Source organism: Ranitomeya variabilis, chromosome 4, assembly GCF_051348905.1.
Source record: "Ranitomeya variabilis isolate aRanVar5 chromosome 4, aRanVar5.hap1, whole genome shotgun sequence".
Lineage (NCBI taxonomy): Eukaryota > Metazoa > Chordata > Amphibia > Anura > Dendrobatidae > Ranitomeya > Ranitomeya variabilis.
The window spans coordinates 49,346,876-49,364,604 of record NC_135235.1 but is presented as its reverse complement, the minus strand read 5'-3'; the positions used below and the strand labels follow the sequence as shown (position 1 = coordinate 49,364,604).

Below are 17,729 nucleotides of genomic sequence, written 5' to 3'. Positions count from 1 at the left end.
TTAGCCTTGATTTGAATATGTGGATGCTTATATGCACGGTTTAGCCTGCAGCACAATAATATGGGCTTTCTTCTTGCCCACTATTTATATTCATGGATGTGTGTTGGGATCCCGGCTCCGTGCTCCCTGTGTATGTTTCTTTAGTGGTGTCTGTGCACACCCTGCGGTACTCTGCCTCACCTACTTCCTAGTTTTGATGGTTCTGTATTAACATTTGTGTATAATAAAGTTTATATTTTTTATATATTCTATTATTATCTGGATTCTTTGGTCGTTTTTGTTTGGGTTTTTAACCCACAGTCTTTTTATGGAGAACTTGCAGCAGAATGTCTGTGCCGGCCTCTGGCTCCTCCGTCCTCCATAGAATCTTATAAGCACCAACCGTCATCTCCTATCTCTGCAATGGAAAAACAAATCTGTCTTCACTGATTGCAGATTTCACCCCTGATTTATAAAAGATCAGTCCAGGAGGAGAAAGAAGCAGATAATTAATTACCCTGATAACAAGGAACTTTGTTATAGATCTTCAAATGTGTTATTGACTTATAAAATGAAAATGAATGCGATGGTTACACTTTATGGCTTAAAAGGAAAGTTTTTGCCCAATCAAAAGTTTAGAAGGGACAGTTCTGTTCATGTTCCCAGCAAGAGACTGTGCAATTTGGGCCTAAAGTAGTGACTAATGGGAGAAGTGAGGACCTCGCTGCTTTTCACAGTAGTTATTAATGTTGTTTGTGAGTCACGTGGAGAGATCTGATAATAAAGGTCATTATAACGAATCACACAGCTGCGCAGACTCACAATAACGTCCAGCTAAAACTATAGGGAACAGATTTGCACCTAAAAAAACTACAAGTCCCACAATCCTTCAGTTCCCGAATTTATAATTGGAGGACAGGACTGTCAATCATTCACAGGGAGCATGCGCACACCATGACAGATACTAGTATGGACGAGCCAAACAAAAACTGTCATATCGGACTGTGTCTCCTGTGCGGCCTTCCCGGAGCGGGGAAATCCACGTTAGCTCGGCAGCTGAAAAACGGACACAGCGGCTTTCCAGTTGTCGTAATATCCTATGATGACGTTATGGCGGACCTCTCCTTTAAAGAAGATGCGGTGCACGAGTATCGCGATGTTTCCTGCCAGTCCGAGAATGAGGGCGGAAGAGAAGTAGGTTGAATTAGCCAATCAGACACAGTCTTAGATAAACGCTGGCCAATCAGATGCTGTGATACACGGTGGTCCTTTCTTCCCTTACAGTCTGTGGGCGCCATCTTTGTTATGGTATAAAGCCGGCAGGAACGTATGTGAGGCCGGCAGCGGTGATAGACAGCAGCGGTTCTTATCTATGGCTGTGTTTAACCCCTTCATGTTACAACTTTGATTTTGCACTTTTGTTTTTTTTTCCTCCCCTGCTGCTTCCACTTCTTTTTTTGCTTCTATATAATCACTTCTTGTCTGCGGGACGAGTTGTAGTATAATGTGCTGGAAAACTGGAAAAAAAAATCTCAAATGCAGTCAAATGGTGAAAAAAAACCACGTAAATTCCACCTTTTTTTTGCGTTCATTGCGCTGCATAAGTGACTCCGAGTCCGGATTATTCTGGTCACAGCGCGATTACAGCGACACCAAACTTGTGAGATTGGTTTTTTTACGCTAGAAAAAATTAATTACCTTGTAAAAAGGAATTTGGTATAAAAGATGATTTAGACTTTTAGTTGTTTTTTTTTTCTTTCAAATATGTAAAAAAAAAAAAAGGTTTTTTTTCACTTTAAAGGGTTATTCCCATCTCCAAGCTCCTATCCCAATATGTAGTAGGTGTAATAACAATATTAGCAATTACATCCAATTATTAATGTAGTCGTGTTCCTCTTATTCACTATGTCGCTGACCCCATGGGCATTGCAGGACCTCAGGTATCCATGGTTGCGAGCCCTAACAACTAAATGTCACTATATGAGTGGTCGTAACCATGGATACCTAAGCTACTGCAATGTCCTACACATGGGGTAAGTGACATAGCTAATCAGAAGAACTATACTACATTTCTAATTGGAGGTATCTGCTAATATTATTACACCTACTACATATTGGGACATGATCTTGGAGATGGGAATACTCCTTTAGTTTTTAGTTCTCCTGCTGGACTTGAAGCTGAGATCTTCTGATTGCTGGTCCCATATACAGTAATGGGGCTGTGCTGCAGTGTATAGAGCAGAGTTGGGGGGGCATGAATAACCTGATTGTTGATCTGCAGACCCCTGTGTTAGCGGACCACTCTAACCTTCCCTTCTTTCCTCTCCCCAGACGTCTCCCTGGAAGCTTCAGCGTCGGCGCCTCCTGCAGTGTCTGGAGCACTTCATTATATCTCTGCTCAATCATTCGCCTTTACAGCCCCCAGGTGGGACCACGGAAGGAACCTGGAAGTGCTTTGTTCAATGCCTGGAAAGTCAAGGCGTGATCTCTGCTGGAGAAGCCTCCGACCGTCTCTGTCTGTCACTGACTGTGACGTCCGGTCCTGTCTGTATTCTCCTGGACGATAACTTCTACTATCAGAGCATGCGCCATGCGGTGTTCCAGCTGGCCCGGACCTGTAAGTGCCTCCTTCACGGCAGATATTGCAGTAATTGGCTACGCAGATTGTTAAGGTGGTTGTCATAAATGAGTGAAAGTGCCGGTAAAAGCAAGTTTATTGAAAATCCTTTCCGTTCTCAAGAATGGAGGAATTTTGGGTTTACTGATCATTGCCTAGGTTACCAGCCACCTCTTGCAATCTGTCAGAGGTGGCCAGATTCCTAGGCAAGGAGAGAATGTTTGCAATCGCTGTTCTGATTTGGCTTCCATCCCCCTGTGTGTGCCACCTCCGATGCAGCAGAGACAAACCCACTTCTGCTAGGGCAGGAGAGAGCTCAGTTCGGGCCAGCGGCACAAGCGTGGTCAACTGTCAATCTTCAGGAGGAGCGCACTGGCAAGGAGGCAGGGGAGCGGTGCGCTCTTTCAGATCAAGCGCAGCTCTTTAAATATCCATTATGTGCAGAACAGAATAATTGGATGACAGTTATGTCATTGACAGGTGACTGATAAGCAGTACAGGCACAATGTAAGGGCCGGTGTCTCCATTTTGTCAGTGTAAATCGGACTGCACTCAGATGTTGTCCAAGTGCAGTCCGATGTTTTCCACGCACATATCTGATGCATGCACGAAGGAGAAACACGTATCAGACGCATGCATGTAATAGCACATATCCCAGTAAGACATGTACGGTTAAGCAAACCTTCCCCGGGTAATAACCGCTAACGAGGGCAATGTCTTCTTCATGTACAATACAACATATCATCATTTTCTTTTTCAGACTCTCTTGGGTTCTGCCAGATATTTTTGCATTGTCCGGTTGACTGCTGCTTACTGCGGAACAACAGGAGGACGGATCGGGTCACGGATAGCACAATAATCCTGATGGACTCCAAAATAGAGAAGCCGAATCCTGAGAAAAACTCCTGGGAAACAAGAAGCTTATTCCTGGACAGCTCCGATGGAATCGATATGGACGAGTAAGAAACGGACGGCGTGTAGTATAGAATACACCGTGTCTTGTCCTTCCCCCGACCCTCTGCTTTATCTGTTCTATACCCTCATATAGACCACCCCTTTAAAACAAGGTCATTGCAATCAGTACTGCAGAGCAGATACCGCCTAGGATTGTAGGGCCAGGTATTCCATCTTCTGGGATAGCCATCGATGTCGTCTACCACTTTGTTTTTATTAGAGTCCGTACAAGAATCACCAATTTAATGAAGGAAGCCTTGGAGAATCCTGTTCTGCCGATCGAGGATGAGAGCGCGGAGAAGGTAGGAGGCAAGATATGAACCGTACGGGGTATAGAGCGTCCTGATATTACCGGGGTCTGAGATCAGCATCTTGTATGGAGGATGGACCTAGGCTTTAAAGGGAAGTTCTACATCCATGTTTATTGCGTATCCTTCACGGAGGGGGAGCTGTTTTGCAGTCACTTTCTTCACGTGGTCCGTGGACAACCCCTTTTAAATTAAGTAGTCCTCTTGTAGTGTAATTGAAAAAAAAAAGGATGCTCCCTTAGACAAATACCCCGTGAGCCCTGGCAGACCCGGAGCCGACATCTGGAATGATGCTGGTGTGAGAGGTGTCTGTAATATTTTTTTTTTACAATGGGGACCATTTAATTTAAAAAGGGGTAGTCCAGGTAGTGCATTTCTCCACTTAGCCATAAATATACTTCAGAGGTATATATTGAGATGGATCTCTTAAAAAAAAAAAAAAAAATCTATACTTGGTTCTCGGACTGACACCAGTCCCCCATTGTCTTCTGACATAAACAATGTCACACAACTACTGTGGTCAAGCAGAAGTAATACTGCGCTTTTCTACAGAGAATCGCCACAAAACTCCTGTATGGTGCAGCGTATGTTCTTACAGCGGGTCCTTGCAGTGCACAGAAGCCTCGTCACCCACCCAAATCGTGGCCCCTGTCGGTCGTACACCTCCCGAGTGTATGCGCCCGGCACCTGCCAAAAATGCAGCGTGACCTTTGCTTACCATGGAAATTTGTAGTAGGAGCTATAATATTGTGCTCTCATTTGACGGCCCGCGCCGATCTATCTGCCCATCACTATTCCTGACAATTGTTCCTTATTTCCCACCACATCTGTTCACAGGAGAGGGATCGGGATATTTGTGCCACCAACCTCATCCATCGAGAAGATCAAAATCTTCGGCGCCTCATCTCGGAGACCATGCAGATGGTGAAGGGTGAGTGACACAACGATTTCTTAGATGGACGCAATATAAAATGGGATTTGTGCAGATAAGTCTTCGGACATTGTTTTTCTTTGCAAAAGACCCGATACCATATTTTCTCTTGTCAAATAAAGGTAGGTGGGAGTTGGAACAAGGGATATGTGTAGCCCCCCCATTACCTCCTATAGCGGCCCATGACTGTATCCTCAAACCTAAGGAGCAATGGTGCTTACTAGTGATGAGCGAACGTGCTGGGATAAGGTGTTATCTGAGCATGCTCGAGTAATATATTAGAGTCCAAATGGCTGCATTTCTCGCAACTGTTATACAGCAGCAACACATGCAGGGATTGTCTAACAAACAGCCGCGAGACATGCAGCCACAGGGACTCAAATACGCCGAAGACAAGTACACCGAAGATACTTTTAGCACCCGAGCATGCTCAGATAACACTTTATCCAAGCACGTTTGCTCATCACTAGTACTTGCATATCTTTCTAAGGAGTGCTGTTCCTTGATGGCAGCGCTGCCCTGTTTCCAATACTGATCATTGGAGGAGCAGAAAACTACATTTTTCTATTCGCCATGACAGCACCCACTGAGAGAGGGGATCCGCCCCTGGGAACAGGAAACCTACAGAGAGATAAAAGGGGCGGCCCCCCCTCGCTCCTCAGTTGGTTTCCTGTTCCCGGGTGGAACACCTCAGAGAGAAACTCTGCGGACTTAAGGAAGAGGAAAAGCTTGCCTGGACTGCCGCCTGTTCGTCTCTGTTGAGCGGTAGGGGCTCCAGAGTAAGTCTCAGAGAAGGGGGATGTCCTGTTGGCTTCCCCCTATCCTGATAATATCAGTATGGATACCGGGTTAATAACAGTCTCCCTGCTGGGACACTGTTATATCGCTCCGCCGCGTGGACGAACCCTTCGGCTATGCCTGGTAAGAGGTTTCATTTTCATGGCTTACCCCTCGATGATGCGGTGGGATGTGGCGGTGTGCAGTGCGGCTGCGGCAGCCTCGGTAAGCGGCGGCTTCAGCCGCATGGATAAGGGGGAGTGCGCGCATGCGCAGCCTGGTGGCGTCCCGGAAGTGGATTGTAGGACTTCCGGGGACGCAAGGTCAGCCTGGGCTCGGCTGTAGGTACCAGTGTGGTTGCCAGTGATTGGAGTGCGACAGCATCTGTGGCTGGAGGAGGAGACTGCGGGCCGCACACCAGGGCTAATCGCTGAGCTCCCTGAACGGTCCGTTACAAAAAAAAAGAGGAGGTGTGTTTTTCTCAGCTATGAGGCACAAGCAGTGTTATATAAGGCAGTTTAAGGCACTACTAGTTGCGCAACATGTCGTCCCAGGAGGATATCGAGCGCCCACTGGAGGATTTAATCCTGCCTAGTGGTGATGCAAAAAAGAAAGGCAGTGGACACTCAGATGAGTGACTCCACTGAGAAATCGGTGAAAAAGTCAGGCCGCTCTGCACCAAAAGCTGATCGTACAACCCGGCAGACGGTATTTAACCTTATTCCTGGGTGAAGGCGTAGGTGGTCTTATGAGGGCTAATGGAAGTTCCTCCTACTTCTGTCTTATAGGGTAAGCGGACGGAGAAAACTAGGCACAAGCAGTGTGCAATGTGTAATGAGCCCCTGCCAGACTCCTATATTAAAAAATTATGTCAAAGTTGCATAGATTACACCTTGCAGCAGGAGAGTTCGGTCAGGATGAAAGAAATTCGTCTCATGATAAGGGAAGAACTTCAGTCCTTTGGAGGTAGTCCGGCTGTGAATGTTGAGAAAAGAACCAGGAGAGCGCCTTCACCTGCAGCAGACACGTCAGCAGAAAGTGGGGAGGTTAACTCAGACATTTCTCAGAAATCGGGTTCCTCGGATGACGAGGATTACGTCTGTTTCCCTACAGACAGTGTGAACAATCTGATTAAATCAGTGAGAGGTACTATGGGGGTGTCAGAGTCTAAAAGCCCCGTCTCACATAGCGATTTACCAACAATCACGACCAGCGATACGACCTGGCCGTGATCGTTGGTAAGTCGTTGTGTGGTCGCTGGGGAGCTGTCACACAGACAGCTCTCTCCAGCGACCAACGATCAGGGGAACGACTTCGGCATCGTTGAAACTGTCTTCAACGATGCCGAAGTCCCCCTGCAGCACCCGGGTAACCAGGGTAAACATCGGGTTACTAAGCGCAGGGCCGCGCTTAGTAACCCGATGTTTACCCTGGTTACCAGCGTAAATGTAAAAAAAAACAAACACTACATACTCGCCTTCTGATGTCCGTCAGGTCCCTTGCCGTCTGCTTCCTGCTCTGACTGAGTGCCGCCGTACAGTGAGAGTAGAGCGCAGTGCTGACGTCACTGCTGTGCTGTGCTCTCACTGTACGGCCGGCAGACAGTCAGAGCAGGAAGCAGACGGCAAGGGACCTGACGGACATCAGATGGTGAGTATGTAGTGTTTGTTTTTTTTTTACATTTACGCTGGTAACCAGGGTAAACATCGGGTTACTAAGCGCGGCCCTGCGCTTAGTAACCCGATGTTTACCCTGGTTACCAGTGAAGACATCGCTGAATCCGTGTCACACACACCGATTCAGCGATGTCAGCGGGACCTCAACGACCAAAAAAAGGTCCAGGCCATTCCGACACGACCAGCGATCTCGCAGCAGGGGCCTGATCGCTGGTACGTGTCACACATAGCGAGATCGCTACTGAGGTCGCTGTTGCGTCACAAAACTTGTGACTCAGCAGCGATCTCGCTAGCGATCTCGCTATGTGAGACGGGGCCTTAAGGAACCTCAGACACCTCAGGACGTTATGTTTGCTGGTCTTTCACAGAGGAAAGGCCATGTATTTCCGGTTAATCAGGCCATCAAGGACCTTGTTAAACGGGAATGGAGCAAGGGACAAAAGGGGTTTGTACCAGTCTCGTGTAAAAGGCGGTACCCCTTTGATGATGAGGACTTGACCACTTGGTCCAAAGTACCTAAAGTGGATGCGGCTGTGGCATCCACCTCCCGCCGTTCCTCCCTACCAGTGGAAGATGCAGGTTCCTTATCAGATCCTATGGACAGGAATTCTGACACACTTCTTAAGAACAAAAGAAGAAACGGACAGCACCACAGCAATTGTGACAGAACAGCTTACGTGTTTATTCTGCCATCTGCAACGTTTCGGTCCTGAGACCTTTATCAAGCTTGATAAAGGTCTCAGGACCGAAACGTTGCAGATGGCAGAATAAACACGTAAGCTGTTCTGTCACAATTGCTGTGGTGCTGTCCGTTTCTTCTTTTGTATTTGGACTTTATACTGGGATGGATCCCCTGGTGTGGACGGGCACCCTGCTGTCCATAGAGACGTTGTTAATTTAGGGTGCGGCCTGACTTCCAATTTTTTACACTTCTTAAGAAGTCATGGGAGGCCTGTGTAACTGCCTTTAAACCTGCAATCTCAGCCACATCTACTAGCAGGTCTATGCTAGTTTGGCTCGACCAGCTGGACCAAAACATCAAAACTGGGCATGGTGGTTAGATTGGGGCAATCTGTCTAAGGGAGTTTTATGGGTGAACACTTCGTCCACTAATATTACCACAGATGCTAGTCCTGATGGCTGGGGGGCACATTTTCAGGATCAGGCAGTTCAGGGTCTCTGGTCTTGTGCAGAGCTTGAGAATTCCTCTAATGTAAAAGAGTTGAAAGCTATATTTTATTCCCTACTCCACTTTCTCCCTCAGCTGAGAGGCTCTCACACAAGGGTCTTCTCCGACAACACTACCGCAGTGGCCTATCTGAACCATCAAGGAGGTACACGGTCAGAAAATCTTATGGGGGTGGCTTCAGACATCATGGAGCTAGCCGAAGGTCACCTACTATCCTTGTCGGCGGTACATATAAGAGGCATAGACAACTTTCGTGCAGACTTCCTCAGCCGCCACACTCTGCATCAGGGGGAATGGATGCTCAACAGGAAAGTTTTCAAGTTGATAACAGCCAAATGGGGTGTACCCCAGATAGACTTGTTCTCCACACGAGCAAACCGTCAGGTCAAGATGTTCGCCTCTCTATGCAGAGAGGACAATCCGGACATATTCGATGCCCTCCATATAACATGGGCATTCGACCTAGCCTATGCATTCCCCCCATGGAATCTACTGCCCATGGTAATAAGAAAGATAAGGGAAGAAGGGGCAAGAGTTCTGCTGATAGCCCCATTCTGGCCCAAGAGGCCATGGTTTTCGTGGCTCAGAGCGATGTCAGTTTCAGACCCCTGGATTCTGCCTCAGATCAAAGACCTTCTATCTCAGGGACCGTTCCTACCTCCTCAAATAAAAGGAATGAACTTGACTGTCTGGAATTTGAGAGGCAGTTACTAGAGCTTAGAGGATTTTCTAGAGGGTTAATAAATACCCTCATGAGGAGTAGAAAGCCTTCCACTACCAGAATTTATGTTAGGGTTTGGAAGAAATTTCTTGAATTCCATACTGCACAACTCTCTTCGGAGGTTCCTATATTCTCAATACTAGAATTTCTACAGAGGGGTCTGGACTTGGGACTCTCGGTTAGCACGTTAAAGGTCCAAATTTCGGCTCTAGGAGCTCTCTTTAATTCTGATGTTGCAGGCAATAGATGGATATCTAGGTTTATTTCTGCATGCGAGAGATGAAAACCTATTAAGATGCCACAGGTTCCTCAGTGGGATCTGACGTTAGTCCTGGATGCATTGACACAAAGCCCTTTTGAGCCTCTTCAGACAGCCTCTTTGAAGCATGTCTCATTAAAGACGATATTATTAGTGGCATTAGTATCTGCCAGAAGGGTGAGTGATGTCCATGCCTTATCAGTAGATCCTCCATTCCTATCAGTGACTTCTGACAGAATAGTTTTAAAGACAGATCCATGTTATCTCCCTAAGGTGGCCACTAGTTTTCATAGGTCTCAGGAGATCTTGTTACCTACCTTTTATGAGGACCACTCGACTCCAGAAGAAGCCAGGCTTCATACCCTAGATGTTAAAAGAGCTGTTCTAGCCTATATAGAAAGAACTAGGGACTGGAGGGAGAGTAGGGCTCTCTTTGTGTCTTTCCAGGGAAAAAACAAGGGATCCAGAGTCACAAAGAGCACGCTGTCACGCTGGATCCGGGATGCTATAGTCTTGGCGTACAGATCTAAGGGAAGAGATCCTCCTCTGCATGTCGGAGCACACTCCACTAGAGCCTTATCGACTTCCTGGGCAGAAAGAGCGAACGTGCCAATACACCTTATATGTAAGGCTGCAACTTGGTCTTCGCCTAATACCTTCTATAAGCATTACAGATTAGACCTGTCTGCTGCTTCTGACCTAACCTTTGGGGTATCGGTTCTCGGCTCAGTTAACCCACCCAATCTATAATCTCTGTAAATCTCTCAGTGGGTGCTGTCGTGGCGAATAGAAAATACCAGATTACTCACCGGTAATGCACTTTTATAGAGCCCACGACAGCACCCATTCGATTCCCTCCCTTTTCTTTAGTTGCACGTGGTGCCTTGGTAGGGAGATGTAAATAATAGGGTAATATAGTATTATAAGGTTGTAAATATGTACATATGTCGGAACCTGTTAACTAAAAAACCTGGCGGCGGTTCCTCCCATTCTCTGTAAAACAACTGAGGAGCGAGGGGGGGCCGCCCCTTTTATCTCTCTGTAGGTTTCCTGTTCCCAGGGGCGGATCCCCTCTCTCAGTGGGTGCTGTCGTGGGCTCTATAAAAGAGCATTACCGGTGAGTAATCCGGTATTTTGCGCCTTCTCGTGGATTTCATAAATTTTTGCTTGAAGAACAGCACATATACTGCTCTGGGACATCCACATATCACTCCGCAAGGACATTTTTATAAAGACCTCACAAAGTCAGCAGCTGCATGGAGATTGTGCAGCAATACAGAGAAGGCAGAGGTGGTTTATTGCCATCCTTGCCTTCCTGACTGCTGTAAACCCAGCACTGAGCGAGTGTGTATTATTGTGTTAAAATATCACTTATGAGCTCAGTGTCTGAAATAAACACAAATACATAAAAAAAATAACACAAGATTACAGCAAAAGAGAAGAAAGGCACGGGTAAACAAAAATGCTGTTTCTAGCCCCAAACCACCAAATATGAGATATACAGTAACAGAACAGGGATCACAGTGTAAAACTTTATAGTGGTGCTTTATGCTCTTTCAAAAGGAAAAATAATGTAAAAAACGGGCTGTTATTGCCGTGGTCTCTTCTTTACATTTTCCCCTCGATATCTGCAAAAATACAACAAAAGCAATGGCAGAAAAATTAGGTCTCAAGTATCAGACAAAGAGACAAAAAATTATTTGAATAACCAAAACTAGAAAAAACTGTTTACATTCCTTAAAACCACATATACTAAAAAATGCCCCCCCCCCCCCCCAATATAAAAAAAAAATCCCTGGTCATATACCAGTTAAAGGGGCTTTAAAGGTTTAGGGTTAGTTAGGGCAGCCATAAATAACAACCAGATGTGGAGAGGAGCTTACATGCCTTGGAAGCCTTTTTATAAAAAATGCTAAGGATAAGGCCGGAGTCGCACCCCTTGTTTCATAGTCTTAAGTAGGAATGATGGGAGATGAAAGATTGATACTTTCATGGCTGAAAATGTTGGCACCCGTGAAATTGTTCCTGAAAATGAAGTATTTCTCCCTGAAAATGATCGCAGTTACACATGATTTGTTATACACAGGTTTATTTATTTTGTGTGTATTGGAACAACGCAAAAAACAAACAAACAAACAAACAGGGAATAAAAGGCAAATTGGACATAATTTCACACACAACCCCAAAAAATGGGCCAGACAAAATTGTGGCACCTTTTCAAAATTGTGGGTAAACCGCTTTGTTTCAAGCATGTGATGCTCGTTCAACCTCACCGGTGGCAAGTAACAGGTGTGGGCAATATGAAAATCACACCTGAAACCAGATAAAAAGGGAAGAAGTTGACTCAATCTTTGCATTGTGTGTGCCACACTAAGCATGGAGAACAGAAAGAGGAGAAGAGAATTGTCTGAGGACTTGAGAACCAAAATTGTTGAACAATAGCAACAAGTGCCAACACTTTCGGCCATGACTGTATATTCCTACGAAGCTGTCGAGTTTGGGTCAGGAGACCCATGGCTGGCCTGTCCGTTGCTCTGTGAAACAAGGGTGTGAGTCCAGACGTCCTAAAAGTTAGATAATAGGCACAAGACACTTTATAGGTACCCCTGGGCTCGTGTTTATCACTTTTCTGCACATGGGTACAGTTCTGATGTGACTCGTGTTTTATGTACCATGTATGTGATATCAGCAGATTATTTACAGTTTTGTCTCTTAGGTTTGGTCTCCGCAAAGGATATGAAGAATATTGCACAAGAACTGCAGCAAGCGAAGTGTAAAGCCCTTGATCAGCTAAGGCAAAGTATAACAGGACAGACTGTTCTCACTGCCAGCGCAGAGAGTATCTCCGGGGTACAATCCTCCTTTAGAGAAGAAGTGGACTGTATTGTGCAGAGATACTCGCGCAGGGCTCAGACGGGTTGTCCTATAGCTCCGTCTGATAGTACGTAGCTATGAATTATCGTTATATAGACTGATCGCTGCTGTTTCACCATTTTGCAATCCCTGACGGGAGCATTTAATAAAGTTATTGATACCCAGGAAACTTCTCAGCACGCCCTGTGTCTTGCCGAGTCCTAGTGGTGTGTAATGTACACGCAGTTAAAGGTACCTTCACACGAAACGACTTTATAACGATATCGTGACGTTGCAGCGTCCTGGCTAGCGATATCGTTTAGTGTGACACGCAGCAGCGATCAGGATCCTGCTGTGATGTCGCTGGTCGCTGAATAAAGTCCAGAACTTTATTTGGTCGTCCGATCGCCGTGCATCGTTGTGTTTGAAAGCAAAAGCAACGATACCAGCGATGTTTTACACTGGTAACCAGGGTAAACATCGGGTTACTAAGCGCAGGGCCGCGCTTAGTAACCCGATGTTTACCCTGGTTACCAGCGTAAAAGTAAAAAAAACAAACAGTACATACTCACCTGCGCGTCCCCCAGCGTCTGCTTCCTGACACTTACTGAGCGCCGGTCCTAAAGTGAAAGTAAAAGCACAGCGGTGACGTCACCGCTGTGCTGTTAGGGCCGGAGCTCAGTCAGTGTCAGGAAGCAGACGCCGGGGGACGCGCAGGTATGTACGTACTGTTTGTTTTTTTTACTTTTACGCTGGTAACCAGGGTAAACATCGGGTTACTAAGCGCGGCCCTGCGCTTAGCAACCCGATGTTTACCCTGGTTACCTGGGGACCTCGGCATCGTTGGTCGCTGGAGAGCGGTCTGTGTGACAGCTCTCCAGCGACCAAACAGCGACGCTGCAGCGATCGGCATCGTTGTCGCTATCGCTGCAGCGTCGCTTCGTGTGAAGGTACCTTAAGATTTGGCTCCACGTCTGGTTTCAATAGTTGTCATATGCATTGAAAAAAGTGGCTCTAGTTGGCACATGAAGGCAATTTTGCAAATGAAATACATACTCTCGGTCAGGTGATGACCGCTGGAATCGGCGCGTGGAGCCAAATCCCAACTGTGTGCGTATTACACACGTTAAGATTCAGCAATATGCACGACTTGCCCAAAATTTTCTAACCCCCCCCCCCCTTTGAGTGGTTCGCAACGCCCCGATTCAGCAAAATCTGAGGCTGGGCTTCAAAGGAGACAGTTTATTTCACTTTAGTGCAATCCATCAAATGGGGTCATATAATCGAGAGAAGGATAGGAGCGGCGCTGGAAACCAAAAAAGTAAGGATCAGTTTTTTAATAGGGATCTTTAAGGTATATTTCCTCTAGAATGCTCTAGAATCCAGTCTCTGATTCATGCTGTCCGTGGTTTGGTCCCCTTGAAAGTGATTGTCCAGGCTTGGGGCTCAAATCTGCAGTCACTCTGTGTGACTATGTGACTTGTGAATCCTCATATCGCGTACACTATGTGCTGTCAGGATTCTCCAGTGGTAGGAGCAGGCGGTCATGAGACTGCAAGTATTCGAGCCACATACCGCATATACTCGAGTATAAGCCGACCCAAGTATAAGCCGACCCCCCCCCCCCCCCTAATTTTGCAATTAGGCAAAACTTATTGACTCGAGTATAAGCCTAGGGTGGAAAATGCAGCAGCTACCGGTAAATGTCAAAAATAAAAATAGATACCAATAAAAGAAAAATTAATTGAGACATCAGTAGGTTGTGTTTTTGAATATCCATATTGAATCAGGAGCCCCATATAATGCTCCATACAGTTCATGATGGCCCCATAAGATGCTCCATATACAAATATACCCCATATAATGCTCCATGCTGTTCATTATGGCCCCATAGATGCCCCATATAATGCTCCATGCAGTTCATTATGGCCCCATAAGATGCCCCATATAATGCTCCATGCAGTTATGGCCCCATAGATGCCCCATATAATGCTCCATGCAGTTATGGCCCCATAGATGCTCGATATAATGCTCCATACAGCTCATTATGGCCCCATAGATTCCCCATATCATGCTCCATGCAGTTATGGCCCCATAGATGCCCCATATAATGTTCCATGCAGTTATGGCCCAATAGATGCTCTATATAATGCTCCATACAGCTCATTATTGCCCCATAGATGCCCCATATAATGTTCCATGCAGTTATGGCCCCATATAATGCTCCATGCAGTTATGGCCCCATAGATGCCCCATATAATGCTCCATGCAGTTATGGCCCCATAGATGCTCCATAATAATGCTCCATGCAGTTATGGCCCCATAGATGCCCCATATAATGTTCCATGCAGTTATGGCCCCATAGATGCCCCATATAATGTTCCATGCAATTATGGCCCCATAGATGCTCCATATAATGCTCCATGCAGTTATGGCCCCATAGATGCACCATATAATGCTCCATGCAGTTATGGCCCCATAGATGCTCCATATAGCATTGTGCCACATGTAATGTAATGCTGCTGCACTAAAAAAAAAAAAAAAAGTCACATACTCACCTCTCGTCGCTGCCCGCTGCTCCTCAGCGTCCCGTCTCTCCGCACTGACTGTTCAGGCAGAGGGCAGCGCGCACACTAATACGTCATCGCGCCCTCTGACCTGCACAGTCAGTGCAAGAGGACGGGAAGACAGAGCTTCGGTGGAACGAGGGAAGGTAAATATACTCACCTACTCCCGGCGCTCCTGACGCGGTCCCTGCATGTCCCACTCGGCAGCTTCTTCCTGTAGTGTACAGCTGCCGCGCCGAACACTGTGGGAAATGCGGGGACCGCGTCAGGAACGCCAGGAGTAGGTGAGTATATGACAGGCGTCGCTCCCCCTCACCCGCCGACCCCCCCCCGCCAACCATGACTCGAGTATAAGCCGAGAGGGTCACTTTCAGCCCATTTTTTTGGGCTGAAAATCTCGGCTTATACTCGAGTATATATGGTACTTCCAGCCACATTCCGACTAGACGTGTTTGACCTCGCTCAATTCACGTCTAGTCGGCAGGTGACTGCATGCATGCAAATCGCATACTTGCGGTCACACATCGACACCGGAGAATCCTGACAGCATGCACACTACACGCTGTGAGGATTCACAAGTCCACAGTCACATAAAGGGGATGTCCATGCTTGGGGTTTATGTGACAGCATGGGTAAGGAAGAATTGAAATTTTCTTATGTGACACAACATAGAATTTTCTGCCACATAAGGAAATGTTACTGTAAAGTTTTTAGGTCCATGTATTCTTGTACCTGTACCTAACCTGCCAGGATTCTTACCAGTTCCTGGTCCGCCAGAGATTACAAAATTGTAGGTAACAGTCAGAGGACACGAGAGAAGTGGGCAGACGTCACACATTTATTACACAGCGTGGTTTACAAAGAAGTTTGACTCTTTGGAGCAACACTAAACGCACCGTGAATAGATCTGTACAAACATGATTAACAGCCAGTGAGGATAAATTAATTCATTTATAAAAAAAAAACTTTTTTCTTTTTCCAATTGGAAACCATCATAATTAAACTTAAAAAGCCTTCATTCCAGCCCTTCACGCGTAGGGCAAGAGGCCGCTTGTAAAACAAAATGTCGCATCTTGACAGTGGACAATAAAAGTACAGACAAAGTTTACGACATTCATGGAGATCCCGACAATCGGTCTCTTTACCTTCCGTAAGTACGATAATTGTGAGGTTCCCACAATGCAGACGAGCCCCCACCCAAATACTCTCCTCAGGGGGGCAACAAGACAACTGGGAAGACAACTAAACATTAGGTGCCTCGTCCAGTTCATAAATACTCTTTTCTACAGGCGTCAGCCCTTGGACACGTCGTGGCCGTCTTACCCTTCAGACCATAGGACCAAATGAGAGACACTGATATATATATACGTACATCCTATACATAATCCTCAATGACAGGCACTGGGTAGGCTGACTGTCTCCCGAGGAGCAGAGTGTGATAAGAAGATAAAGGCTACTAGAAGTCAGTGTTGGCTATGCTGACCTCGAGCAAAGTGGCAAGCAAAGTCATACTTGTTTTTGCATTTGCAACCACAGATGTTGCATTGGAAAGGGTTTTCGAATCCATGACATCCCATGTGGATTGTATAGAGTATGTTATCTGCAAAGTACATGTCACAGTGCTGGCAGTGGTGCAGAAGTTGGGGGTCCTGCACTGGCAGGGCGGGGGCTGGTGTACTAGGTTGGCTGTTGCTAATGCTTGGGGTGCTGGTTCGGCCGCTACGCTCGCTGCTGGGCCCGGCCATGGGGCTACAGTTCCTGTGATGGTGTCCTGGACGGACCTCGGGGCTGGCTGGAGACGAGCTCTGGGGAACACTGGTGGAGACAGCTGGGGCACAGGCTGGTGCTGGAGGCTGCTGGATCATGAATGGTTTCTCATCAGGACAAGGCCCTGTGTCTGGTGACGCCGGATTTTGGGTATCCGGAGGAAGGCTGGAAAGCTGCCCAGCCAAAGTGGACAGCTGGTTTAAGGGGTTGTCAACCATGAGTTCCTGTGGATCCCTAGACATTCCTCCATGTGTAGCCTTGGCTAGGTTCTCATAGGCCTCGCTATGGATGTTGGGGATTTCATGGGAGAAGTCAGTCAGGTAGTCCGCCTTGTGCACCACCATGGATGGTGGGCTGAGGTTAATAAGCGTTCGCCGGGTGTACCCCAAGCTGCTGACTTTTTTCTGAAGCACGCCCCACATTTTCTTGTTGCCGAGTGTGGGACGTGTGCCCTTAATGGGCAACATCTTGTGCTTGCGGCGCCGATGGTGGGACAGGTTACTGCGGTCACTGCAGCGAAAGGAACACAGCTCACACTTGTACGGCTTCTCCCCTGTGTGAGAGCGCATGTGAGCCTCCAGGTGGCGCTCGTAGGCCGACGCAAAGGGACACAGGTGACAGCGGTGCGGCTTCTCACCTGCAGTGGGAAAAAAATCAGGTACAATATTACACAGTTGCACTTTATTTCTGCTGAAGAATAAATATATGCATATATATTCACTGTGCTGTGTAGTTTTCCTATTTATATTGGCATTGCAGAAAGATCATCGCTCTGCTGCTTTCGGATGCTTCTATAGCGCCATCAGCAGTCGGAGACGGGCGTGAGATATTCCAACCTCAGCCATGAAAGGCTATCCCGGCCAGTGGTATGTGGCATGTATATGTCATATGTGCCCGCTAGTAAATTCAGGCGTCCTCATCTCATGTTCTAGATCTACTGTATGTGTACATAGTGTGGAGAACAAGTACTATAAAAAAAATGTATACGATTTTATAATCCCATATATTTTATTTAAAAGTATATATTATATAATTAAAGTATTGCTTTTTTTTAATTTGTATAACAAAACCCCTAAAGATTTGTTAAAAATCATTTTAAATCATGTATATATGATTATATATAAATGATAA

At 46.5% G+C, this 17,729-nt stretch overlaps 2 protein-coding genes across 6 annotated transcripts in view; one reads left to right on the top strand and one right to left on the bottom strand.

Annotated features, from left to right (window-relative positions):
- The first annotated feature begins 802 nt into the window (after positions 1-802).
- PSTK (phosphoseryl-tRNA kinase) lies at positions 803-12,451 on the top strand. 3 transcript variants are annotated; one of them, XM_077258480.1, is made up of 6 exons: positions 803-1,173; positions 2,311-2,596; positions 3,357-3,555; positions 3,771-3,852; positions 4,696-4,789; positions 12,128-12,451. In XM_077258480.1, the coding sequence occupies exons 1-6, from the start codon at positions 934-936 to the stop codon at positions 12,358-12,360; spliced, it is 1,134 nt and encodes a 377-aa protein (XP_077114595.1). In that variant the 5' UTR covers positions 803-933; the 3' UTR covers positions 12,361-12,451. The 3 variants fall into 3 exon arrangements, with proteins under 3 accessions (XP_077114595.1, XP_077114596.1, XP_077114597.1); XM_077258481.1 differs by lacking the exon at positions 803-1,173 and adding an exon at positions 1,319-1,639; XM_077258482.1 differs by lacking the exon at positions 803-1,173 and adding an exon at positions 1,347-1,528.
- Positions 12,452-15,648: 3,197 nt separating this feature from the next.
- IKZF5 (IKAROS family zinc finger 5) overlaps positions 15,649-17,729 on the bottom strand; it is a 30,482-nt gene continuing 28,401 nt past the window's right edge. For all 3 annotated transcript variants that reach the window (XM_077258478.1, XM_077258477.1, XM_077258476.1), the window contains exon 4: positions 15,649-17,235. In XM_077258478.1, the coding sequence (XP_077114593.1) occupies positions 16,295-17,235 (941 nt within the window). In that variant the 3' untranslated portion in view covers positions 15,649-16,294. The remainder of the gene's footprint in view (positions 17,236-17,729) is intronic.

What these genes read in the sequence shown, in the direction of transcription:
- PSTK (XM_077258480.1), top strand. Translation starts at nt 934, where the DNA reads ATGACAGATACTAGTATGGACGAGCCAAACAAAAACTGTCATATCGGA. An exon ending in GTTCCAGCTGGCCCGGACCT is followed by an intron (nt 2,597 to 3,356) that starts GTAAGTGCCTCC and finishes TTTCTTTTTCAG; the next exon opens with ACTCTCTTGGGTTCTGCCAG. An exon ending in GATGGAATCGATATGGACGA is followed by an intron (nt 3,556 to 3,770) that starts GTAAGAAACGGA and finishes TGTTTTTATTAG; the next exon opens with AGTCCGTACAAGAATCACCA.